Source organism: Natator depressus, chromosome 2 (genome assembly GCF_965152275.1).
Source record: "Natator depressus isolate rNatDep1 chromosome 2, rNatDep2.hap1, whole genome shotgun sequence".
NCBI lineage: Eukaryota > Metazoa > Chordata > Testudines > Cheloniidae > Natator > Natator depressus.
The window spans coordinates 151,298,762-151,325,503 of NC_134235.1; the positions used below are offsets into that span (position 1 = coordinate 151,298,762).

At 42.3% G+C, this 26,742-nt stretch overlaps 1 protein-coding gene across 2 annotated transcripts in view; it reads right to left on the minus strand.

Annotated features, from left to right (window-relative positions):
• The window catches only part of STX17 (syntaxin 17), a 64,307-nt gene extending 44,943 nt beyond the window's left edge, over positions 1–19,364 (minus strand). Inside the window, exons 1-2 of one of the 2 annotated variants that reach the window (XM_074943211.1) lie at positions 19,228–19,364; positions 12,848–13,029 (exon numbers count right to left, since the gene is read on the minus strand). In XM_074943211.1, the coding sequence (XP_074799312.1) occupies positions 12,848–12,970 (123 nt within the window). In that variant the 5' untranslated portion in view covers positions 12,971–13,029; positions 19,228–19,364. Of the gene's footprint in view, positions 1–12,847; positions 13,030–19,048; positions 19,075–19,227 lie in introns of those variants that run through there. The other variant, XM_074943212.1, reaches the window with a different exon arrangement.
• Between the last annotated feature and the right edge of the window lie 7,378 nt (positions 19,365–26,742).

The window sequence follows — 26,742 nt, forward strand, 5'->3', positions numbered from 1 at the left end:
TCCAAAATCTGAGAGGGATGAGGTATGGAGCAAGCTTTCAGAAGTCATAAAAGAGCAACACTCTGATGTGGAAACTACAGAACCCAAACCACCAAAAAAGAAAATCAACCTTCTGCTGGAGGCATCTGACTCAGATGATGAAAATGAACACGTATCGGTCCACACTGCTTTAGATTGTTATCAAGCAGAACCAGCCAGCAGCATAGATGCATGTCCCCTGGAATAGTGGTTGAAGCATGAAGGGACATATGAATCTTTAGCACATCTGGCATGTAAATATCTTGCAACACTGGCTACAACAGTGCTATGAAAACACCTGTTCTCACTTTCAGGTGACATTGTGAACAAGAAACAAGCAACATTATCTCCTGCAAATGTAAACAAACTTGTTTGTCTAAGCGATTGGCTGATCAACAAATAGGACTGAGTGGCCTTGTAGGCTCTAAAGTTTTACATTGTTTTATTTTTGAATGCAATTTTTTTTGTACATAATTCTACATACATAATTGTACATTACGTAATTGTACATACTTTTGTACATAATTCAACTTTGATGATAAAGAGATTGCATTACAGTACTTGTATTAGGTGAACTGAAAATTATTATTTCTTTTGTTTTAAATAGTGCAAATATTTGTAATCAAAAATAAATATAAAGTGAGCACAGTACACTTTGTATTCTGTGTTATAACTGAAATCAATATATTTGAAAATGTAGAAAACATCCAAAAATATTTAAATAAATGGTATTCTATTGTTCTTTAATTGCATGATTAATCATGATTAATCTTTTTAATCACTTGACAGCCCTACTAGTCTTTTTCCTTCACATCTCGACATGTAGCACATTTAGATCAGTTCTGGGCTGCAACCAGCAACTGGTTCAGCCTCCACCTAGAAATACAACCTATGATGACACCTAAGAGTCTCCTGTCTCCATTCTGTCCTGTCCTATCCCATGCACTTTTGAAAATTCTACTTAACCATGTTCCAGATCATAGGTGCTAGGGTGCTGCTGCACCCCCCTGGCTTGAAATGGTTTCCATCATATGCAGGGTTTACAGTTTGGTTCAATGGCTCTCAGCACCGCCACTATACGAATTGTTCCAGCACCCCTGCTCTAGAGTGTGGTTCTGGCAAATGTACCTCACTGTTTAGCTTCCAGTCAGGAAGTCTGGGGGAGGTGCACTGCAAAAGACCATATTCTATTATGCAGAGGCTGCTGGAACTGTGTCACTGTCTTAAGAGGAACTTTTTCAAGCACATTGGGCCCAGAGTGATTACTGAATACCACTGGGAATACTAACCCTCCAGAACACTCAGTGACCTTCGGTAGAACTCAAATTCTGTTCTGAAAATCCCCTGTAACCTTAAACATGCCCTGAGCCCCAAATGGAGCATACACCAAGTCACTTGTGCCCACAAAAACTTTTGAAAAAATTCTACCATAAATTACTTGATTTAGGTCACCAAAAAAAGTCCATGGTTGAAAGAGAACCCAGGTCTCCCAGTTCCCTATCCTGTGTCCTTACCACAAGGGCATGCTTCCTCTCTATAAGGGGTTCCCAAACTTGGCTCGCTTCTTGTTCCGGGTAAGCCCCTGACAGACCGCGAGACGCTTTGTTTACCTGAGCGCCCGCAGGTATGGCTGCTCGCAGCTCCCAGTGTCTACGGTAAACAAAGCTTCTTGCGGTCCGCCAGGGGCTTACCCGGAACAAGCCGCGAACCAACTTTGGGAACCCCTAGTCTATATGTACACACAGTGTATCGTACTCTTCAATCTCTCCTAGTGTTCTCACAGCTGATCTACCTGAGACTATCACAAATTTTGATATTTATAAGGAAATATTCATACCGAAAGGTTCTGTGTGAAATATTCATGTTAAATATTACATTCAATATGTTTTGGGGTAAGAGAGCTTCATATTCAAGCAGTGTGTTTTAGAAAACAATGTGACCTTCAAGACAGCCTGACAAGGAATAGAAAGACCGAGCGCTAATTTCTGCCTTCTCAAACTCATATATTGGTTTAGATTCTCAGAACCCCTCATTATAAGGAGAATTCAAAACATTATTTTTATCATCTTTGAGAAGTAAGATTCTAACAGGTGGTCTCAAGGTCAAATTTCATTATTCATTGATTTTATATTTTCTTCAAACAAGTGATTTAGTAGATTAATTGTCTGGATTATCTCTGGAACCTAAGGTTTAAATCAATATTCATGAAATGAGGTTAGTGACATTGCCTTCATCATAAGTAAATAATGTTGCTGCTTTAAGCAATTTGGCATAATTAATTATTTTTGCTTAAAAGTAACCTGCAAAATAAATAAGACTAGATTCTACAAAGTTATCTTTTTACCCCAAGGGGTGATGGGTTTATATGGTTAAAATGTAATTCAACAAGAAATGTTTTATAGGAAACAGTTTAGTTGTTGGTACTGACAGCTTGCAAGACTGCTGGCGCTAACATTTATTTCAGTCAAAAATTATAAAGAGATATATAAAAATTTGATTAAAAAGCTATTCCAGCTAATGCATTATTGTTCTGATTGTCGAATGCAGTGGTACCCAGTCTTATTAAACAGGAGGGCCACATAAACCTAAGCACAACATTGTGAAACAGATTCTACACATTTTAATAAAATTTAAAGTCACCTGTATTGATTTATATTTTAAGTTCAGCTTGTTTCATATGAATTTCAATAGAAACAACCTATATACAGTATCAACTATTTACACACATGGTGAAAACTTAAATGATGTAAACATGACAAAACGTTAATGAATCGGCCGTTAGTATATTGTGTTGAAGCAGGCCACGGGCCTTATGAAATGCTCTAGTGGGCCGTGTACAGTCCACAGGCCGTAGGTTGGGCACCCCGGTCTAGAACACATGGGATGAGATTACAAATGCAGAAGGGCTATATTTGAAATCCTATTAACTCATAAAACTTCCATCTACAGTAAGACCTTCGGAAAGTTTATAATCCTTCAAAGCCTTAGAAATCGTTTCTTAAATGGGACGGTCAAAGTTGAATATTCAAGTGTGCCTGTACACTGAAAAGCAAAACTGTAAAAATGACGCAGCACTTTTGAAAATTAGGTAACTTATTTAGGTGCCCAACTAGGGACTAACATTAGGCGCTGTGACAGGGTCGGGGCAGATGGCTATAGGAGAGTAATAGAAGGCAGATATATTAGCCACAGGCTCAGTAGATCTCTTTTCCCTGGGTAAGGTAACAGGGAAGGTTCCAGAACAATCAGGAACCTTCTGGAGACAATTCAGGCAGGCTAATCAGGGCACCTGGGTTTTAAAAAGGAACTCACTTCAATTTGTAGCGTGCATGTGAGGAGCTGGGAGCAAGAGGCACTAGGAGCTGAGAGTGAGAACACTGACTGTTGGAGGACTGAGGTGTACAAGCATTATCAGACACCAGGACGAAGGTCCTGTCGTGAGGATAAAGAAGGTGTTGGAAGGAGGCCATGGGGAAGTAGCCCAGGGAGTTGTAGCTGTCGCACAGCTGTTCCAGGAGGCACTCTAGACAGCTGCATTCCACAGGGCCCTGGGCTGGAACCCGGAGTAGAGGGCGGGTCCAGGTTCCCCCCAAATCCTCCCAACTCCTGGTCAGACACAGGAGGAGTCGACCTGGACTGTGGGTTCAGAAAAACAGCCAAGCTGAGGGCTGCCGTGAAGCTCCAAGGCAAGCAAATCCGCCAATAAGCGCAAGACCCACCAAGGTAGAGCAGGAACTTTGTCACAGAGCGCGCACACACTTTTTTTTTTTCCTCCAAATGTTGGCCTCAATTTTGTATATATTGCTATATTTTTCTGTCAACGTCCAAGAGTTTTTCTATTCTTCCAGTACTTGTGGCACCACAAGTACTCCTCGTTCTTTTTGCTGATACAGACTAACACAGCTACCACTCTGAAATCTATTCTTCCAGTGTTATTCAGAGTCTACAAAAAATATGTGGAAAACATTTTGGGCTTACAGTTTTTGTTAAATTCATCACATCAGCAATTGCATTAAAATAACGAGTAACAAATTTGGTGATATCCAGTGCTTTTGACATAAAATACTATATCCTGTTAGTTAAAAGTTGCTGTATTCAGATCTCTGTAAATGCAGACATGTCAAGTCTCACTCACTCATCAGCATGCTATCTCACACTCTTACACATTCCTAAGCTTATCACACTCATATTGAGTAAATAAATATATTTTTACTCGGGCACTACAAAAGGCAACAATACATCCAGGACCTCAGGCATGGGGCTTAGAGCTTCCAAGCTTGTATACTGTGCTAACCATGGAGACTACAGGCCCGCATTCTATATTGCACTCTATATTGCACAAGAGAGAAGGCTATGCTGGAGGGAGGGGGAGGTTGTGTGCGTGACAATACTTAGCGGTCAAAAAAAAATAAGTTTGCCCAAAAAACAAGCAGGACTTGTCCGAAAGTTTGCAGGTTCTGCAAAATATAGTTCAAAATGTAAATCATACTGGACAAATTCATGTCCTCGGGGATCTCCAACCATCCAGGTTTTTGTTCCAACAAGCAAATAATTGTTTTTATTAAAATCCACTGGTTTGCACAGAATATACAATTCTCACATGCCCTAGACCTTAAGTATGAATTAGGACATTTAGTGTTTTGTCTGCAATATTAAGCACTGTACATGTTAAAAGAAACTATTAAGTGCTGGTTGGATTAAAAATCTGGACTACCAGATGTCGACAAGGACCAGAGATAAGAGTCCGTCTTAAACAATGAACTAACACACTACATGGAAAGTCTCAATCTTTGGGGCTGTAAATCTCACTCTTAAGGACAGCCAGTCCTTGGCATCTATGTAAATGGGAATGACCCAATGTCATGATTAAAGGTACTGTAAAAACCTTCTCCTTGTTTTTTACATTAGGAACTTTTGGCTTTGTCTACATTACAGAATTTTAGCAAGTTCAACAGTCAAGACACTGGAAAGTCACCATATGCTTGTCTAGATAGCTTTAACAGATGCTAATACCTGTGGTGATTTTTTGCTAAACTTCCCAAGTGTACAGGTTTCAGAGTGGCAGCCATGTTAGTCTGTATCAGCAAAAACAACGAGGAGTCCTTGTGGCACCTTAGAGACTAACAAATTTATTTGGGCATAAGCTTTTGTGGGCTACAACCTATTTCATCAGATACATGGAGTGGAAAAATACAAGAGCAGGTCTAAATACATGAAAAGATGTGAAGGAGTACTTGTGGCACCTTAAAGACTAACAAATTTATTTGAGCATAAGCTTTCGTGAGCTACAGCTCACTTCGCTGTAGCTTACGAAAGCTTATGCTCAAATAAATTTGTTAGTCTCTAAGCTGCCCCAAGTACTCCTTTTCTTTTTGCGGATACAAACTAACACGGCTGCTTGTCTGAAACATGAAAAGATGTGAATTGCCTTATCAAGTATGAGGTTAGTCTAACGAGGCAATTCAATTGATAGCAGGATACCAAGGGAGGAAAAATAACTTTTAAAGTGGTAATGAGACTGGCCCATTTCAGACAGTTGACAAGAAGGTGCGAGTACCAGTAATGGGAAATTAGTATTGGGGAAATTAGGTTTCCATTTTATAATGACCCAACCACTCCCAGTCTTTATTCAGGCCTAATCTGATGGTGTCCAGTTTGCAAATTAATTCCAGTTCTGCAGTTTCACGTTGAAGTCTGTTTTTGAAGGTTTTTTGTTGAAGAATTGCCACTTTTAGGTCTGTTATTGAGTGACGAGGGAGACTGAAGTGTTCTCCTACTGGTTTTTAATGTTATGCTTCCTGATGACATATTTGTGTCCATTTATTCTTTTGCGTAGATTTGGCCAATGTACATGGCAGAGGGGCACTGCTGGCACATGATGGCATATATCACATTGGTACATGTACAGGTGAATGAACCTCTGATGGTGTGGCTGATGTGGTTAGGTCCTATGATGGTGTCCCTTGAACAGATATGTGGACAGAGTTGGCAATGGGGTTTGTTGCAGGGTTTGGTTCCTGGGTTAGTATTTTTGTTGTGTGGTGTGTAGTTGCTGGTGAGTATTTGCTTCGGGTTGGGGGGGCTGTCTGTAAGCGAGGACTGGCCTGCCCCCCAAGGTCTGTGAGAGTGAGGGATCATCCTTCAGGACAGGTTGTAGATCCTTGATGATGCGTTGGAGAGGTTTTAGTTGGGGGCTCTAGGTGATGCCTAGTGGCATTCTGTTACTTTCTTTGTTGGGCCTGTCCTGCAGTAGGTGACTTCTGGGTACCCTTCTGGCTACGTGGTGCCATGCGGGTATCCATAGCAGTCCCGCTGACTGGAAGGTATAAATTTTGTCCAAATCTGAAATAGTTGTGGGTGAGGACAAAGTCACAACCTTCAGCCACCAGGTTTGCCGTGATGGTATCAGGGATGCTATTCCTGATGGCTTGTAGTCCATCTGTGTGGAATGTTCGTGTAGAGAGCTTCTACATCCACAGTGGCTAGGATGGTGTTTTCTGGAAGATCGCCAAAAGATTATAGTTTCCTCAGGAAGTTAGTGGTGTCTCGAAGATAGCTGGGAGTGCTGGTAGCATAGGGCCTGAGGAGAGAGTCTACATAGCCAGATAATCCTGACTTTGTCCTCACCCACAACTATTTCAGATTTGGAGACAATGTATACCTTCAAGCCAGCGGCACTGCTATGGGTACCCACATGGCCCCACGGTATGCCAACATTTTAATGGCTGACTTAGAACAACGCTTCCTCAGCTCTCATCCCCTAACGCCCCTACTCTACTTGCGTTACATTGATGACATCTTCATCAGCTGGACCCATGGGAAAGAGGCTCTTAAGGAATTCCACCAGGATTTCAACAATTTCCATCCCACCATCAACCTCAGCCTGGACCAGTCCACACAAGAGACCCACTTCCTGGACACTACAGTGCAAATAAATGATGGTCACATAAACACCACCCTATACTGGAAACCTACTGACAGCTATTCTTACCTATATGCCTCCAGCTTTCACCCAGACCACATCACTAGATCCATTGTCTACAGCCAAGCTCTAAGATACAACCGCATTTGCTCCGATCCCTCAGACAGAGACAAACACTTACAGGATCTCTATCAAGCGTTCTTAAAACTACAATACCCACCTGGTGAAGTGAAGAAACAGATTGACAGAGCCAGAAGGGTACCAAGAAGTCACCTACTACAAGACAGGCCCAAAAAAGAAAGTAACAGAACGCCACTAGCCGTCACCTACAGCCCCCAACTACAACCTCTCCAGCGCATCATCAAGGATCTACAACCTATCCTGAAGGATGATCCCTCACTCTCATAGGACCTAACCACATCAGCCACACCATCAGAGGTTCATTTACCTGCACATCTACAAATGTGATATATTCCATCATGTGCCAGCATTGCCCCTCTGACAAGTACATTGGCCAAACCGGACAGTCTCTACACAAAAGATTAAATGGACACAAATCTGTCATCAGGAATTATAACATTCAAAAACCAGTAGGAGAACACTTCCATCTCCCTGGTCACTCAATAACAGACCTAAAAGTGGCAATTCTTCAACAAAAAAACCTTCAAAAACAGACTCCAACATGAAATTTCAGAACTGGAATTAATTTGCAAACTGGACACCATCAGATTAGGCCTGAATAAAGACTGGGAGTGGTTGGGTCATTATAAAATGGAAACCTAATTTCCCCAATACTAATTTCCCATTACTGGTACTCACACCTTCTTGTCAACTGTCTGAAATTGGCCACTCTCATTACCACTTCAAAAGTTATTTTTCCTCCCTTGGTATCCTGCTGTCAATTGAATTGTCTCATTAGACTAACCTCACACTTGATAAGGCAATTCACATCTTTTCATGTATTTATACCTGCTCCTGTATTTTCCACTCCATGCATCTGATGAAGTGGGTTCTAGCCCACGAAAGCTTATGCCCAAATAAATTTGTTAATCTGTAAGGTGCCACAAGGACTCCTCATTGTTTTTCCCAAGTGTAGACACAGCCTTAGGTGACTGACGAACTAGTGAAATTATGACATCTCGAAACTAGAGAATGAAAGCTGAGCAACTGAGAGGGGAAGGGATTTTTAGTCAGTGTTTACAACTCTGCTTTGTTTTGTTTATGTTAAGTAGGAAGAGTGTTTTCTAACAGTTTGTTTGGGATGGGGAGTTTGTCTCCGGCCTATCAAGCAGAATTTGTGTAATTCAGTCATTTCAGGAGGTTCACTTTCTAGGATTGTTACGTTTTATGGTCTGATAATTAACAAGACCTAAGTAAAACAAAAATCCCGAATTTCAGCTATGGGCTGTGTACAGGACATGAAGGTTCTGATAACAGGTTTCAGAGTTTTTCTCCTTGTTGTTCTGAAAACAGGAAGACAAACTTGTTCTAAATATTGCTACTAGTTCTTGCTTTTAGTATAAGAAACTAAGGTGATGTAGCTGGAATAAAGGTATAGCCAATACCTGAAAAATAAGATTTGTGTTAAAAACTGGTTTAAAGAATTTTCTCTTCTCTAGTCACATTTAATTGCATCATTTAATAGTTTGCACACTACTGTTCTCTACCTAAAAAGCAATAAGATATCCATCACCAATACTTTTTCAAAATGCATAAGATTTTGAAATTAAAAACTTAAATTAAGCTCTAACCATAGATAAAGTAGAATGTTTCTACTATGTGGTCACAGAAACAATGTGCGGTTGTACTGTCTGTAATTAAGCTGTTGCTAAGCATGAGTTTCCCTGACAATGATCTTGGACAGAATTCTGGTCATAGCTGCCTGCTTTGTACACAGTAAAAGTTAAATCAGCACTGACCTACAGACTCATTTCATCTTAGAGGATATATTTTATATGCATGTTTTCACCAATCACAGAAAAATAGCTTTTAAAAATATTCATGTGTGAAAGAATAAGGATGGGGAGAAAGAGAAAGGTAGGAAAAACCAAAAGAGACTGAAAATAATTGGTAAAAGCCCATCAGTGTCTAATTTCACTCAATGGGCATAATACTAAGGTCACAATATGTTGAACAATCTACAGGCAGGGAAATGTCATTCTCAATCAACCACGTAGTGAAGCAATCTAACTATATTAATACATTAAACTACCTCATTCCTACAGGAACTTTACAAACATATTTTGGAGGTGTCACTAACAAAGGGAGACACCGGAAGAAAGTGTGTAGTTCTGGCTATTAAGTCTAAAAATAGTGGAAAGTCCAAGTGGCTTCCCTAATAATGCTACAATGGATGGCTCTTAATTTACATTGTGCATTTCAAGGTTCTAGGAAACATATAGCATTTAATAGTAAGGATAATTTTCTCTTATCCCTAAAGAAAGCAAACTCCATGGGTGAATATACCAGTTCTCATCAGTTTGCACTGCTTAAACCGGAATATAAAGCTTTGTGCTAAGTGCTTGGCCATTTGTTTGAAGCCTGTTATAAAGATGTTTATAAACCATAAGTGAGGTTTTTCCAGCACTGACATGGTATGGACAATATCTATAGGTTGACACTTTGTTCTATATAGCTTTGTGAAGTAATACTTTTATTGCATCAAAAAAAAAAATACAGAAAGCATATAAAATGCCAGTTAAAACTTTTTAGCTGTATTTTAACTTTAGACTAATTCCTAATATAGGGATGGGCAAACTATGGCCTGTGGGCCAGACCCATTTTAAGCTGGTCCGCGAGCTCCCAGTGGGGAGCCAGGTGGGGCCGCACCACGCGACTCGGTCCCGCTCTGGTCGGGGCGCTGGTTTGGGTCTGCTCCACCTGGCTCAGCCCTGCTCAGGCACTCCAGCCGGGGCTCCAGATCGGGGGCCGCACCACGCGGCTCCCGAAAGCCACGGCATGGCCCCGCTCTGAGGGTCAGGGGCCTCTCTACGCCTAAGAGCCGGAGAAAGGACATGCCACTGCTTCCGGGAGTTGCTTGAGGTAAATGCTGCTCAGAGCCTGCACCCTTGAGCTTCTCCCCATGCCCCAACTCCCTGCCCCAGCCCTGATCCCCCTCCCACTCTCCAAACCGCTCAATCCCAGCATGGAGCACCCTTCTGCATCCCAAACCTCTCATCCCTAGCCCAACCCCAGAGCCCGAACCCCCAGCCGGAAACTGCACCCTTCCCACACCCCTGCCCCAGCCCTGATCCCCCTCCATACCCCTTGGTTCCAGCTCAGAGCACCCCCCTACACCCCAAACTCCTTATCCCCAATCCCATCCCAGAGCCCTCACACCCCAACCCCAATTTTGTGAGCATTCATGGCAAGCCATACAATTTCTATTCCCCCATGTGGCCCTCAGGCCAAAAAGTTTGCCCACCCCTGATCTAATATGTAAGCCACAAATATTTAATTCTGCTTAAATCTATTAGCAAGAGAAAGGGAATGGTGAAAGTTAAGCCTTAGTTCTGCATTACTCTATAGGTGGTCTGTCCACCCTTGGCTTTTATTACAAGATAGTCTCTTATATCTATGTATTTCTTTCAAATGGGAGGGAATGCTTTTTTAGTTTGTTTTGATGTGTGTTGGATGGTTGTTCTATTGAAAAAAATCCCATTCTAAGCTTCCTTCCAATGGAAACAGTTATGTCAATATTCGTTCACACACTGCACTATCCATTATGCCATCACTGAAAGCTCACCAACAGCTTTAGAAGAGTTACAGCACCTCCTGTAACCCCCAAATTTAACAATGGACACCAGATATTCCTTTTTTAGGGCTTCTCCTTTCCTCCATTTTATTTATTATACAGGGAGCTGGTAGCACCACATAAGTTAAGGTTGCCCAAAAATTTCCATTAGAAGACGCTATTTTCAATTCCATGTAACTTTGCCAGATTAACTGTTCAGATTGAAATTTTCCAGGTCTTTCAATGAGCCATGCTGGTTAATGCTCCACAGGCCCACAAAATTTTCTTCCAACCTCTTCATCCTTTCCCAAGTTGATTAAACAAATTTATGCCCCAATTCTACAAAGGGTAACACACATACTTAAAAAAGAAAAGGAGGACTTGTGGCACCTTAGAGACTAACAAATTTATTTGAGCATAAGCTTTCGTGAGCTACAGCTCACTTCATCGGATGCATTCAGTGGAAAATACAGTGGGGAGATTTATATACACAGAGAACATGAAACAACAGGTGTTACCATACACACTGTAAGGAGAGTGATCAGGTAAGGTGAGCTATTACCAGCAGGAGAGCGGGGGGTGGGGGGGGGAGAGACCCTTTTGTAGTGATACTCAAGGTGGGCCATTTCCAGCAGCTGACAAGAACATCTGAGGAAGGAGGGGGAATAAACATGGGGAAACAGTTTTACTTTGTGTAATGACCCACCCACGCCCAGTCTTTATTCAAGCCTAAGTTAATTGTATCCAGTTTGCAAATTAATTCCAATTCAGCAGTCTCTCCTTGGAGTCTGTTTTTGAAGTTTTTTTGTTGAAGAATTGCAACTTTTAGGTCTGTAATCAAGTGACCAAAGAGACTGAAGGATTCTCCGACTGGTTTATGAATGTTATAATTCTTGACATCTGATTTGTGTCCATTTATTCTTTTACATAGAGACTGTCCAGTTTGCCCAATGTACATGGCAGAGGGGCATTGCTGGCACATGATGGCATATATCACATTGGTAGATGTGCAAGTGAACAAGACTCTGATAGTGTGGCTGATGTGATTAGGCCCTATGATGGTGTCCCCTGAATAGATATGTGGACACAGTTGGCAACGGGCTTTGTTGCAAGGAAAGATTCCTGAGTTAGTGGTTCTGTTGTGTGGTGTGTGGTTGCTGGTGAATATTTGCTTCAGGTTGGGGCTGTTACTCTGAAACACATACTTAACATTATATACCAAGAGCAGCTACAGTGAAGTTAATAGGGCTACTCATTATGCATAAAGTTAAGCATGTGCATAAATCTTTGTAGGACTGGGGGCCTTGCTTTGCGATCTGGTGTCAGATATAATTTCTTCCATTAAATACACCCTCTTTCAATCTTTTCACTATTTCTGAATGAATGTAATCAATATTATGTTCCTTACGCTCCTTACTTCACAATTCATACACCCCCTGTTTTTCTCCACCCATTTCAGTATTAACTGTATCACTTAAGTAAATCTCCTACAGAATTACTTTAAAAACATAGCATCTCTTATGGTAGTTCCCAGAATACACTCCAGTATTTAAACTATCGGTTTATTTTTCTCAACGCTCTAAAAGAGAAATATTCAACTTTGTTCAAGTGGCTTTCCAGTTCAACAATCATATTGTCAATCGAAAACATACCGTCTGGTATTAAGATTCAGATACAATTTTCAATAACCAATCATTAACGATTTTTCTCTTTGCTTTAAGGAACACTAAATAACAGTTATTTCTCCCACCTCATTTTAATTACTAATAACCTAACACTAGGACAAATCCTGAGTTCCTTACATAGTTTTTACTTGTAAGAATCTTCCACTGAAGCAAAGAAGAGTTTTGCCTAAATAAGAATTGTGTAAAACTAGGGACCTCAGGATTTTTCCTACTACTGATAGAACAGGTAAACACACACTAACACAAAACAGAGGTTTTTTTGAATGTGTGGGTTTATCCATTGCTAGGTAAACCTTCTATGACTGATGTGTTTGCAGAGTAGATGAATAAAAGAACCGCTAAACTACACTGTCAAATAAACAATAGTCACGTTTTTTGCCAAAGCATCTCATCTTATAGTCTACATTTGGCTGAAATCAGTATAAATGTTTTAAGTGTAACTGCTTCTGTACATTAATAAAAACTATATTAGTAGGAGGAAAAACTAACCTTCTTAATATTAATTTGGTGCTTTCTCAACCTTTCGAGATCCGTTGGAATTGCCACTTTAATGAATTTTTGGATGGCAGGTTCAAGACGACGAATATGAACTTTTTCTTCGTCTTCGGACATCCTAAAAATATCTATCAAGTCAGAACTTGACCAATAAGCCTTTACTCATCTAGAAACCCCTAAAAAGAAAAAGATATTTAGACTTAAGCAAGATTTATTAATATTACTTGCTCTGATACAGTTTAACTATATTAAGCTTTTAAAAACAAAAAAGGTATCAATATTTCACATAATGCCCCTCATACAAAAAAATGTAATTGTTACGAATTAATCATTCAACCCTGCATGATTCGTTAGCTGAAATTAATGCCAGTGCTCACAAACACATTAAGAACTTTATTCTTGGGGAATATTTTCAGTGGACAATGTTTTTAATCTGACAAAACAGCTAAATGATTAAGGAATATGTTTAAGTGCTTTGATGAATAGGGACAGACTTATTATGCACATACTAATGTTAAAATGGTGATTAGGTGCTCTGCAGACTCAGAACCCAAACTTTACAATTTCAAATTCTCTAAGCTTTGTACATATTTGTAAAATCAAAGATATTCTGGAAAAGACACTAATATAAAATTAAGGGTGAAAGTTCACACACACACACACACAAATCAGGAAATCCTGAGTGAATGTTCCCACAGCAAATGGACTCTACCTTCTTGCAAAAATGATTAAAGCCCCAATTCTACAAAGACTAAGCAAATTGTGTAAATTTTTACAGGATGTGGGATTAAGTAACCTGACTCTGCATCTTTCTTTAAACTGTACTTGGGGGGGGGTTTCTTTTCCCTAAGATGAAGATATGTAGAATTTTATATTGCTGCATATAAACGCACACTTGTGCACAAACACATACATCATGTGACTAATGAAAAAAATTCCATCATACTGTGTATGCACAAGGAACAAGAAAAACTTCATGTGAGAGTTTGAAAATCAAAATGTCCCTTTATTCATGCAGCATTAGCACTGTACTAATACAATTTATTGAAACATGATTTTCTTTGATTTACTTTCCTTTAAAAAAAAAATACAAATTTGGGCAGATCTATACTAGAAAGTTTTGCCAACATAGCTATGTCAGTAAAAGGACTAGTGTTGACACAGATTAGTGTAAAAGCGCTTTTACACTAGGGGAGTTTTGCAGGTATAGTTAAACTATATTGGTATAGTTAAATTGGCAGAACCCTCCTAGCGCAGAGCAGGCGTAGAATTGTAAACTTCTTGTCAAGTAGAGAAAAGCCGGCCGGGCCTAGCACTTCGTGCCCAAGCCTGTGGAAAAGGAGAAAGATCAACTTCTGGTGGGGGGAAATAGGAGTTTCCAGAGAGAAAAACAGTTCAAGATTAATCAAATTTCAATACCATCACCCTCTGATTTATCAATGTTGAGTTACAAATCATTTTCTTTTATGAAGAAAATACTACCAAAGAATGTATTTTTTCCTGAACAAAAAAATCACGTGGACAAGCAGATTTTAAAAAACAGCAGAACAAGTTTCAAGCACATCAGCTTTGGAGGTTTCCCTTCAAATATTTAAACTCAGCAGTATCACTGATTTACCTTTTTCTGTTTCACAACCTCCAAAGAAAGGCATTTTAGTTACTCAGTTTTGCAATTGTTTATGAATCACTCTACTCCAAAATGCAGAGGGATAGACTAGGTGATCTCTTAGATGTCCTTTTCCATTCCAACAAATTCTGCACTTATACATGCAATTCCTGAAATGAGTATGCATCAAGCACCTTTAATTTTAAATTTTGAAAAATTTGAAGTTTAATATTTCAATATTTCTATTCCTTAAAGCCCTAGAAAATTCTACCATTACTGATGTTCAGAGTGTCATGTGGTTTAAAAAAAGTACATCAGTCCTTTTATCTGGTTTTACTGGACTACAACACATTAGAAAAGTCCTTATTTAACAGTTATTATGAAGGCACCAGGCACAACTCCCCAGTTATGATTGAGTTCCAGTTTGCATTTAAATGCAGGAATTCAACTTTTTTTTGTTATGAATAAAGAATACAGTGCATCATGCCCAAAATTTACAGCACTGATTCTTTAAGTACAGAATTTTCTGACAGTTTACAAGTAAATCCACAAATGAGTTTGAATTAAAATTAATTACAAACTGGTTCCTTTAAGAAATTTAGCATGTGTCAGTTTCTTCTTTGTCCTGGATTATCTTAATAACAGAATAGCAGACTCTTAAAACTTACCATACAGTAAAAATTAATTGAAATCTACTGCATAGGCTGTATTTGAATAAATTAGATTGTAATTAAGCTGTCATAAATATAAAGGGAAGGGTAAACCCCTTTAAAATCCCTCCTGGCCAGAGGAAATCTCCTCTCACCTGTAAAGGGTTAAGAAGCTAAAGGTAACCTCGCTGGCACCTGACCAAAATGACCAATGAGGAGACAAGATACTTTCAAAAGCTGGTAGGAGGGAGAGAAACAAAGGGTTTGTGTGTCTGTCTACATTTTGTCTTTGCCGGGGATAGACCAGGAATGAAGCCTTAGAACTTTTAGTAAGTAATCTAGCTAGGTATGTGTTAGATTATGATTTCTTTAAATGGCTGAGAAAAGAATTGTGCTGAATAGAATAACTATTTCTGTCTGTGTATCTTTTTTGTAACTTAAGGTTTTTGCCTAGAGGGGTTCTCTATGTTTTGAATCTAATTACCCTGTAAGGTATTTACCATCCTGATTTTACAGGGGGGATTTCTTATTTCTAATTCTATTTTTATTAAAAGTATTCTTGTAAGAAAACTGAATGCTTTTTCATTGTTCTCAGATCCAGGGGTTTGGGTCTGTGGTCACCTATGCAAATTGGTGAGGCTTTTTATCCAACATTTCCCAGGAAAGGGAGGGTGCAAGTGTTGGGAGGATTGTTCATTGTTCTTAAGATCCAAGGGTCTGGGTCTGTAGTCACCTAGGCAAATTGGTGAGGCTTTTTACCAAACCTTGTCCAGGAAGTAGGGTGCAAGGTTTTTGGGAAGTATTTTGGGGGGAAAGACGTGTCCAAACAGCTTTTCCCCAGTAACCAGTATTTGTTTGGTGGTGGTAGCGGCCAATCCAAGGACAAAAGGGTGGAATATTTTGTACCTTGGGGAAGTTTTGACCTAAGCTGGTAAAGATAAGCTTAGGAGGTTTTTCATGCAGGTCCCCACATCTGTACCCTAGAGTTCAGAGTGGGGGAGGAACCTTGACATAAGCTAACAACACTGTTGTGTCTAATTGTTATTTTTATTTAGGATACACTCAGAGTCAGGTCAACAGTTCAGGTAAATTATGTGGGGCCACTGTGAAGCAGAGCTAACCTACCTCTCCAGTTTATGTGAATTTACTCCTGGGGGAATTCTGCGCCACTGCACATGTGCAGAATTTATGTCCCCTGCAGATGTATTGATTTCCCGCAGAAAAATGACTTTCTGACAGGGAAGCAAAGGGAAGCCACAAGAGCGGCCATGCATCCCTCCCCAGCAGTATGTTTCGGGCGCCTAGGGCAGCCGGCAGAGAGGTAAATCACTGTTGGGCAGGAGGCAGGAGTGGGGAAGATCCTTCTGGTGGCTCCTACCCTGCATCAGGCTCAGCTGCTAGTCCCAGCTAGGCTGGGGAGGACAGGACTTCCTCTTCCCTTGCACAGCATCGGGGGCCGGGTCAGAGCCACCCCCAGATTTGTCCCCTTTGCAAACTTCCCCTCTCCTCCTCCCCAACTCTTACTGCACCCATCACTCCTCAGCTGCAGGGGGAGGGATCCCCCATCCAACACCTGTGCATCCAGACCTCCTTGTACCCAGACCCTCCCAGCGAGCCTCCTCTCCCCTGCCCCCGATGAGGCCCATTCCCCCTCCACCTGGACCACCCCGACGAGTCACCCACACCCAGATCCCCACCCCACCAAGCCCCAACCAGCTGCATCTGGACCCCTCACTGAGCCATAACCCTTTTCAAGATCAACCAATTAATAGATAAGTAGTTTATTTTTCTTTTTTCCCTTATTTTTTCTTCTCGTGTTTCTTTTCAGGCCTTGAAACAGGAGATGAATGATGATTTAGATATAGATATATATATACACACTAGACATACAGAGTTCATTTGCACATTTTCGCTCATTGAAAAATATTAATTGAAACAAAACTGAAATATTATTAGCCAATTAATCTGCATTAAAATAAATATACATTGCTTCCTGTGGTCACTGTCATAAATTTTATCACTAGCATCAAGCAACAATTATCTGAGAGCTTTTAGAAAAAAATGCAAGCCATATTGTGTCCATCTTCCACTCCCCAGGTGGATTGTCAATGTTTCCCACACATATGAGTACTGCCTTTACTGTAAAGTTATTGCTCTCAAACTTCACATATGAAGAATTACAGAACATAGTATGTTATTAATTAATAAGTTTGTTCAGCAGACAATTGAAGTTTACTGTGTGATTAGATTTAAGGTAGTACTATATAAAACATTGAACAGGTGACAAATTTGTAAGGTTGAAACTGTCAGATTAAAAACATTTTTAGAAATCATTTTAACTTATTGTTCTTACTGAAAGTAAAACAGAGATGTTTTCAAATCAAGTGCATCTTCCGCTAAGCTACAGTCTCTTCACAGAGAACTCTCTCAGCTCAGATTGATTGAGACACAGTGGAAGTTAAGGGCACTAGGAATTTTACAGGATTGGGCTCCAATTTTGCCAATTTTTGTACCTGTTAATTCTATTCTAAACTGTGTGAAAATTGAGACAGTTTGATCTGTAATGTACATTTTGGTGGTCGCTGTTAATATGCACCTGCAAAGTTTCATACTCATGTACTTCTGCAGAAGCCCATCAGGACTCCTTTCCACTCATATACTGAAGTTACAATGTGTAATAAACTTGAACATCTGTTGCGTATACAGTGCTGTTTTCATGTTTTACATTCACACATATATCTTATCAACTGTATTACATCACCAAGTAAGTAAGTATAAATGTACGTACTTACTAGTTTTATTTAGTTTTATAGGGCCATATTTTGAAGTGGCCTCAAACCATCCTATATCTGCAGCAACAATCAAATTAAAATACTGTTTACATGTCACTAATAGTGTTGCTATACAGCAATACAACCCATGTCACACAACAGGGATCTTCCTCAGAGAGGTATAAGTCCAAAAATTTTAACCACAAGGTGTTCACATTACAACTTCAAGCTGAGCTTGTAACCAGTTAGTGGCATGAAGGGTACTAAACGTGGGGTCATATTCTCTGCTGGCGTAACTCCATTCAGCTATGCCAGCAAAGGCACTGATGGATTGTGTGCAAGTACCACATGGTTAAAACACAGTAAGTGTGACGGCTAACAGTGTTTCAACCCTTACAGAGAGATATCTTCTTGTAACTCAGCATTTCAAAATGGGGGCACCAGGTACTACCCTGAGGGGCACAGGCAATTAATAAATGAAGAGGTAAAGGCCTGTACCACCACATGCCAGGGCTTTGAAGGAACACAATTGGTTTCATTTTCCTGAAGTGAGGCTGAGCTTCTCGAATTGAGGAAGCACTGCTGTAACCCGCTCATCGCCCTGGGTTGGACTCCCAACTCTTTCTCTGGAAGTACATTCGGAGGTCTCTGGGGGACAGCGCAGCTCAGACCGCATTGCTCCTGGGCGGCTGCTGCTGCTGCTGCATGTCCCCCAAGCAGTATTCGCTGCTGAGGAGCCATGGACTTTCCCAGACTACAGCGATACAATCTGGGGTATGTGGCACGCTAGAGGCAGATATCCCGACACAGCTGTGATGCTAGAAACGTTGCAGGGCAGACACGAACTGAACTGTCGGACTGGCACCCAACTCGGACGCCTGTACCTCTAACTCCTCACAGAAATCACTGCCGTGGCACGGACAAGCCGCAGAGACCCCGATGAGGACGTGCCCTACCTCCACAGCGGGATGAGTCCCCACTTCAAACGCCTCCACCCCTAAGTCCCGGCTACACGGGAGCCCCTGGGGGAGACACATACCGCGGGAGCCGCCCACAGCTCTGGCAATAGGAAGGGGAGGCGGAGAAACGTGTCTCGTCTCCCCCGCCAGCGCCACCACCGAGCTCCCCAGGCTCGTCCCCACCACAACACATCACGCCCCCGTCTCACCCCCCTGCCGCCCCCCGGGTCGGTCGCTCCCTGGCGCTGGGGGGACGCGTCCGCAGCCCGGGCCCGCAGGCCCCACAGGATGGGGCCGGCCGGAGCAGAAACGAAACCGAAACCGGGGCCGGGCCGCCACAGAGGGCCTTCGGGGGGGGTGGGGGGAGACACCGACCAGCCGCTCTCACCTCACAGCCGGGCAGGAGGCGGCGCCGCTGGGACCCGAGCGCGGGGGGCGGCCCAGGGAAGGGCCGGAGTGGGCGCTGCGGCCAGGGGCGAAGCGGCGGCGGGACGGAGACAGCGACCAGCGCCTGGCCCGGCCCTGCCACGCCTCACCACGTGCCGGGAGTTTCCTCACCCGGGAGCGCCCGGCACGGAGACCCCCCAGCCGGACAGCGAGCGCCCGGCCTGCTTCCCGCAGCGCGGCCAGGCTCCGAGGGCCCCAGCGCCGCACCCGTGGAGAGGCGCTGCCCAGGCTGCCGCCCCCGGCCCGGCAGAGCCCAGCCCCTATTCTCCCTGCTGGGCGTCGCTCTGCGCCCTGCGCTTGGGAGAGGCTGGGCCCAATTCAGTTGTTACAATCTCGCCCTCTCCTAGTGTGGATTACAGGTCAGCGTTTTTTCTAGTTAAAATGTGCACAGTTGTGCAAGATTATGGGGTCTAAACTTTTTATTGATCTACATTTTCACAGTTGCAGGGAAACTATGGGGGGGAAGGATCAGACAGTGGTTGTTGAATGATAGTAGATTTGAGATTCAAAAAGTTAAAGTTGTATACCCCTTAAAATGCAAATTGTCAACCCCGCATATGTCAAAATATACACAGTAAACATCTTTAAAACAAGCTCTATAAAGTTCCCAAACAGCGTTTTTCTTACTTTGCCTAGCTGTATATTTCTGTTATCAATGGAAATATTTGTACAGCAAAATTGACATTTACCATTAAAAGGCTAATACTTCCAAGCCTATATCTGGGGCCACAAACAAACCATAACAACTTTAGGGCCCAAGCCTGTGCCCCTTATTCATGTGCTTGACTTTACGGGGTGGAAAGTCCCAATAAAATTCACTCCCAGACATTCAATCACAGGATGGGGGCCCTCATTAACAGAGTTACCTTTCTTATGATAGCATGAATTTCCTAATTTTTGTGCATTCTCAGATATAACATTTCATTAATGTATATAGTCATAAAATCTCATACCACATATCACTTTATTTTTACAAATCATTTGACTATAGTGATTCATAAAAATAAATTGATGCATGATGCAAGATTTTAATGGGGGAAAGGAAAACAAGACAAAAGACTTTTGTTTGATCATGTTATAAAATGTAAAAAAGACAGTCAAATAAAAAACTTGTGTTTGATGACTGCCTCCTCGTTGAAATAAACACGTAACTAGGGTGACCAGACAGCAAGTGTGAAAAATCGGGACGGGGGTGGGGAGTAATAGGGGCCTATGTAAGACAAAACCCCAAATATCGGGACTGTCCCGATAAAATTGGGACATCTGGTCACCCTACATGCAACACATACTTGTTTCTGGGCCTGGAACTCCCCTAAGATTGGCACTTGTCCAGGTTTTCCCAGGGTTGTCCTGAGAAATCTCTACATCATTCTGGAACATTTTGTCACCTCCTGTTCCCCAGCCCTGGGGCTGCCTTTCCCTCTGGGTTTCCTCTATGTAAAGGGTTTGGTTTGGTCCCCTGATGAATTTGTTCCCTGGTGGTGGGAGGGAGCACAGCGTCTTTCACAGTGGGGTGGGGGGTACTGGCTACAGGGAAGGCTAGAGATGAGGAGACCCAGGTGCTCTCCTCAAACCTGGGTTGGGGGGACAGAGGTGCAGGGCCTATCAATGGCTAAATGGAGCCAGACCCAAGTATGTAGGGCCCTTCAATGACTCAGTGCTCTCCAATCCATGCTCTTCAGCTCATCATCATTTTAAACGTTCTGATATACAGGAAGCATCAATAGACACCCTGCCCCTGCCAGTCCAGGCTACTTGCCCCCAGGTCCCATTTTTTTGTATCCCACAGCTGGCAACCCTGTGGTCCACTTGCACATTGGGCTTTGATTTTTTTCTTTAAAATTTAATGGAACAAAAAGGGGCTTTCTAGTAGAATATGAGGTAACACACAGGTGCAGATTATATTTTGTTCGTAGTTAGAATCCCAACTCTCACCCGAAATATTTTGAAAGAAGTTTAAATAATTAAGGATTACTATGAAAATAATTGTAAAATATGAGAATAGATGTGTTTCCCAATGAAAAGACAGTGTTGCAACAGCAATTTAAATTAGCTAAGAGATTGTTTGGGTATTGGAGAGTAAAGTTAGCACCATATCTTTAATGTTTGTATGACTTTATATTACACTTAATATTCTTTAAAAGTATATGGAAAATTGACATGTTTATCCATATCTTGGGTGGGAAGAGTTGCTTCAGTAAAAGTGAAAATGGTGCTGACATTTCCATATAGTGGCATAACTATTTTTGGATATGCCACCCAATCACATTTGAAGTAGGTCCCCTAGAGTTCCACAAACAAATTTATACTTTGCTTTATCACACATTTCCTCTCCCTCCAAACAAAATGTATCCATTAATTCTCCTGTATCATAGTCTTGTCCCACAAAATAAATTCATTAAATTTGCACCCGCTTCTAACAAACAGAATTCTCCACCACTCAGCTGGTGCCTCTAGCCACTCACACCCACGTGCACAGATACTCTCTGATGGCCTGATTCAGTGCCCACTAATGTCAGTGGAGATATGCCCACTCATCTCAGTGAGCATTAGATCAGCCCATAAGCCAGTGGAGAAGGGGGTTCATATTCTATTTTGCTCCTCCAGTCCCAGTTGACGTTTCCTTGCCTAACAGCCAATCCAGCTCCTCCTGGGAGTTGTAGTTCAGTTGCCTCATGTCCCTGTTCTCTATGGGCCAGTGTTCCCCATCTAGACGATATCTCCTGTTGATGTCTGTTCTTCAGAGAATATTGGGGGCCAAGTATGATTAAACAGTGGATTTCAATATGGAAAAAAAGGACAGAAATCTGTACTTCAGTTAAAGTAAAATAAATTCCTTTAAATAAATATTCCAGTTGTATTTAATTCCACTTCGTCTTTAAGTGCAGTTCTACTCTGAAAAGTTACTCTGTTAAAATGACATTATGGGATTCCATATTTCTTGTGTTCCAGTGACTTCTAAATCATATTGGCCTAGTCTCCAAGATTTTTTTTTTTTTAATTAATTACCAGCCCCTTTAACTCATCTGGAAACAGAAAGCCAGTCTGTGTGTGTTCTGGCTCATGCCTCGTCATCAATAATAAAGATTCTGTGGTTCAAGTTCTGCTTTCAGATGCATCTATCAAACTCATTTTTTCTGTCATTCTGTCTTCATTTACACCTGTACAATCCTACTGATGTCAATGATGGTACATAGGTGTATGGGCAGAATAGGGCCCTTCTACTGGTTCTTAACAATATTATTAATCTACAAACCAGGAAGTAGTCCACCCTAGTCTCTTACCCATGTTGGCTCTGCAATGCTTGCACAAGTGAATCATGTTAAAATTCAGCAAATACAATTCTGAACACACACACAGGGAAGTAATCAGTGAAGTGAAAAGGTGCTATTTTTACATAATTTTGAGAGTAAAACCACACTTTAAATAAATCTGCAATGGTGGAATAGGAGAAACGTAGATTTCAGAACATATCTAGTAGGCTTTCCCCCTTAGTCTCTATCCCTTTTTAATGATTCCTAACATCCTGTTTGCTTTTTTGACTGCTGCTGCACACTGCATGGACGTCTTCGGAGAACTATCCATGATAACTCCAAGATCTTTCTCCTGATTAGTTGTAGCTAAATTAGCCGCCATCATATTGTATGTATAATTGGGGTTATTTTTTCCAATGTGCATTACTTTACATTTATCCAAATTTCATTTGCCATTTTTTTGCCCAATCACTTAGTTTTGTGAGATCTTTTTGAAGTTCTTCACAGTCTGCTTTGGTCTTCACTATCTTGAGCAGTTTAGTATCATCTGCAAACTTTGCCACCTCACTGTTTACCCCTTTCTCCAGATCATTTATGAATATGTTGAATAGGATTCGTCCTAGGACCAGTTCTTCCTCTATGTCTTTGCCTGCTAAGGCTTGCAGCTCCTGCTTCTTCCTATCTCCAGTATCACATTGGTTCCAACCAAACCAGACAGTCTCTACATAAAAGAATAAATGGACACAAATCTGACGTCAAGTCTTATAACATTCAAAAACCAGTTGGAGAACACTTCAATCTCTCTGATCACTCGATTACAGACCTAATAGTCACAATTCTTCAACAAAAAAACTTCAAAAACAGACTCCAATGAGAGACTGCTGAATTGGAATTAATTTGCAAACTGCACATCATAGCAGGAGTGATCCTTTCTCAACTAGTGCAGGCAGAGCCCCTAGCCTGTGCAGAAGCCATGCTGCTATCTGTCAGCAAGACTCAGCCACCACTGAGCGCCGACGGTGCCGTAACCAAGTGAGGTTGCGGTAGGGGGACTGTGAGAGTCTCGGCCCATATCTGTTCGAGACTACGTCATTTGAGATGAGTACTCAGGCCTTCGGAGCATCCAGTTGGGTTCTGGAGCATAATAAAAATTCACTTGTCTTTTGTGTGGATTTCTTGGGAAAGGGAAGGATCCTTGTGTAGGGAGGCTACTCAAGGGAGGCGAGGCTTATTCCACTCTGGTTACCATCTGGGAGAAGTACATCCAAGAGAAACCTAAGCCCAATAAGAAACAGCAGAAGCGGGCACTGATCTATGGTCTTTATGCAGCATGTAGGCAGCTTCATGAGTTTGGAAAAGCTCAGGAAGTTAAAGTGGCTCAGTTGGAGCAGCAGGTAAAGACCAGAGAATCAGAGGTAGAGAAACTGGCAGACGAATGGAGAGCCTTGAGGAACAGAATGCCAGCTATATAGCCCAGATCAGCAGGCTGGATGGGCAAGTCCGAGACCTAAATGATCTGGTTGCTAAGAAAGAAAGGAGCTTTACCTTGCTGGTGTAAAGCAATAGGAGATCCAGGCAGCCATCTGGGAACTGATGAAGAAGCTTCGCTCTAGCCAATCTCAGCAGGCAGAGCACTCCAGCTGCCAGGCTGAGCTCCAAAAGCTGCGTTACAAGTTGCAGCAGACTCGGGGTCTCCTACGGGTGGTTAGTAGGGATCCCTTGAGGAAGAGCTCAGAAAAGGCCAGCAGCTCCAGCTCAGATGATTCTGAATGTAGTGCGCCTTGCAGATCACGTAGGCAGTTGGAGGCAAGGGACGTAATGCGAAGTAAGCAGCCTTCTGCTCCCCCTGAACTGAGTCCAGGAGGGGAGTAAGCTACCCATGACACCGATCACCACCACTGTAATTAGTTACAGTCCTGAATCATCTCAGCCACTAGAGATGCAGCATGAACTCAAGACATACACCCCGGAACAGGCTTGTGTGGTGGGAAAGGCCCTTGTACCACTGAACAGAGAGAGTGCTCTGGATTGGCTGGCCAATGCAAATTCCCTACCTGGTATTAGTAAAGAAGACCTAGCCATTCTTTTCAGGGAGTGTATGCCTGGAGAGGAATTTGGCACCCTTCCAATTGATTTGCAGGTAGCTGACGTGGAAACCAATCATCAATTGTTTGAAGGTGTTTTAAGATTTTACTTCCCACATCAGAACTTTATCGGGAGATATTACTCCAAGAGACAACAGCCTTCTGAGAGGCCAGAGAAATATCTTAGCCGTAAAAGGCTGCTGTATTGGTTAGCAGGGATGACAACCTGTGATGTTCCAGAGTTCCGTGAGTCTGTCCTGCAAGGGCTGTCCCCAGTTCTGTAGGTGGCTTTAGGACCAATGGACTGCACGACTACGACCCTTCGAGAGCTAGAGGACAAGCTGCGAAAAGCACATGAAATCCAAAGAGAAGCTTTTCCAGCCTCCAGAGCTAAAAGGAAGGTAGCAGTGGTTACCACCAAGAGCCATTGAGGAAGAGTTAAATAAGGGAAGCCTGAAGTCACCTCAACCTAACAGGAAGTCTACTGCATATCTGAGCAAGAACAGCCAGCCAGATGGACTTAGGACGCTCATTTGGAAGGAGTTGCTTCAACATGAGGCATGAGAAGACATAGATGGTCTGCCCACTGAGGCGCTTCTACTGAGATTGGCATGGCGTAAGAGCAGGAAGCAGCAGCAAAAAGAGTCAGCAGATCTACTGTGATGGGGCCGAGATCCCCCTCTGCCCCCATTAACAGCACCCATACCAACGACCCATGGGGCAGGCCATCAACATCCGTGGTCCTGGAGGGAGAATTTGGAAGATTCAGCCAGCAGATGCTGATTGATATGGGTGCTTTGGTTTCCATCTGGTGTATGGTGCTGAGCCAAAAGCCAAAAAAATACCCATCAAGGAGACGAAAATTTTGGAAGGCTTCAGTGGGAGTGAGAGTGTGGTCCCCTTTACACAGCCTGTCATCTGCAAAATCCACATTATTGTAGCCAGAGTTACCTTTGGTCTTCAGGACCTAGGAGGCCAGGGTATCTTGGGAATGGACTTGATTTCTAGTATGAGCCTTATTGTGGACCTGCCTAACAGGAAATTGGTTCAAGACAAAAACAACAGAAGTCATGAGATCATACCTTCATCTCACAGGGTGGCCACGGTGAAAGCACTTGAAACCTTGAAACTGCCACAGTGGGAAAAAGATGTAGCTGACATCGCTCTTAAGCATCAGGAGGTGTTTGCAAGAAACAAACTGCAATGTGGCAAGACATCTGGGGAAGTCAGAGTCGATGGACCTGACCTGAAGCCACACAGTCAATATTGGTATCCTGTTGCTACGGAGGAAGGCATCCTGAGCACCATCAAGGAATTAGTTGAACAGGGAGTGCTTTTGCCAACGGAGAGTCCCTGTAATTCACTTATTTGGCCTGTAATGAAAACTGACGGCAAGACCTGGCGTCTCATGGTGGACTACAGAGAACTGAACAAGGTAATTCCACGTTTGGCACCTGTAGTTGCCAAATACAATGAGGTAATGGCTACCATTGCATCAGGGGCTAAATGGTTTTCCATACTGGACTTGTCTAATGCATTCTTCTACATTCCCCTGGACCCCTCCACCTGGCACAAGTTTGCTTTCACTTATAGGGAGAGGCAGTATACATTTAGCCAACTCGCTCAGGGCCTACAAAATGCACCATCGATTTGTCACTGTCAGGTTTCCAACATGTGGAGTACCTGGAAACACGATGGTAAGGTTCTATGTAGATGACATTCTCATAGTCACTGGTACAAAAGAAGAAAATCTGGAGATGTTGGATGCTGTCCTCGACCAGATCAAGAAGACTAGCTTCTTGGTAAACCCTGTTAAGGCTCAGCTTGTGTGTTCAGAAGTAACCTACCTGGGCATAACCATCGGAGAGGAAGGCAAGCGACCAGACACTCAGTGTGTCAACCTGATTTGTAAGTTACCTGTACCCCAAGACGTATCAGAACTAAGATCTTTTCTGGGTCTTACCAGGATCTCAAGGGAATTTATAGAAGGATACACTGAGATGGCCAGACCATTATACACCCTGTTGAAGACAGACAAGAGTGGCAGTGGAATGAGGAACATCAACCAGCTTCCTGTGACCTGAAACAGGCACTCACCAAGGCACCAGCGTTAGCCTA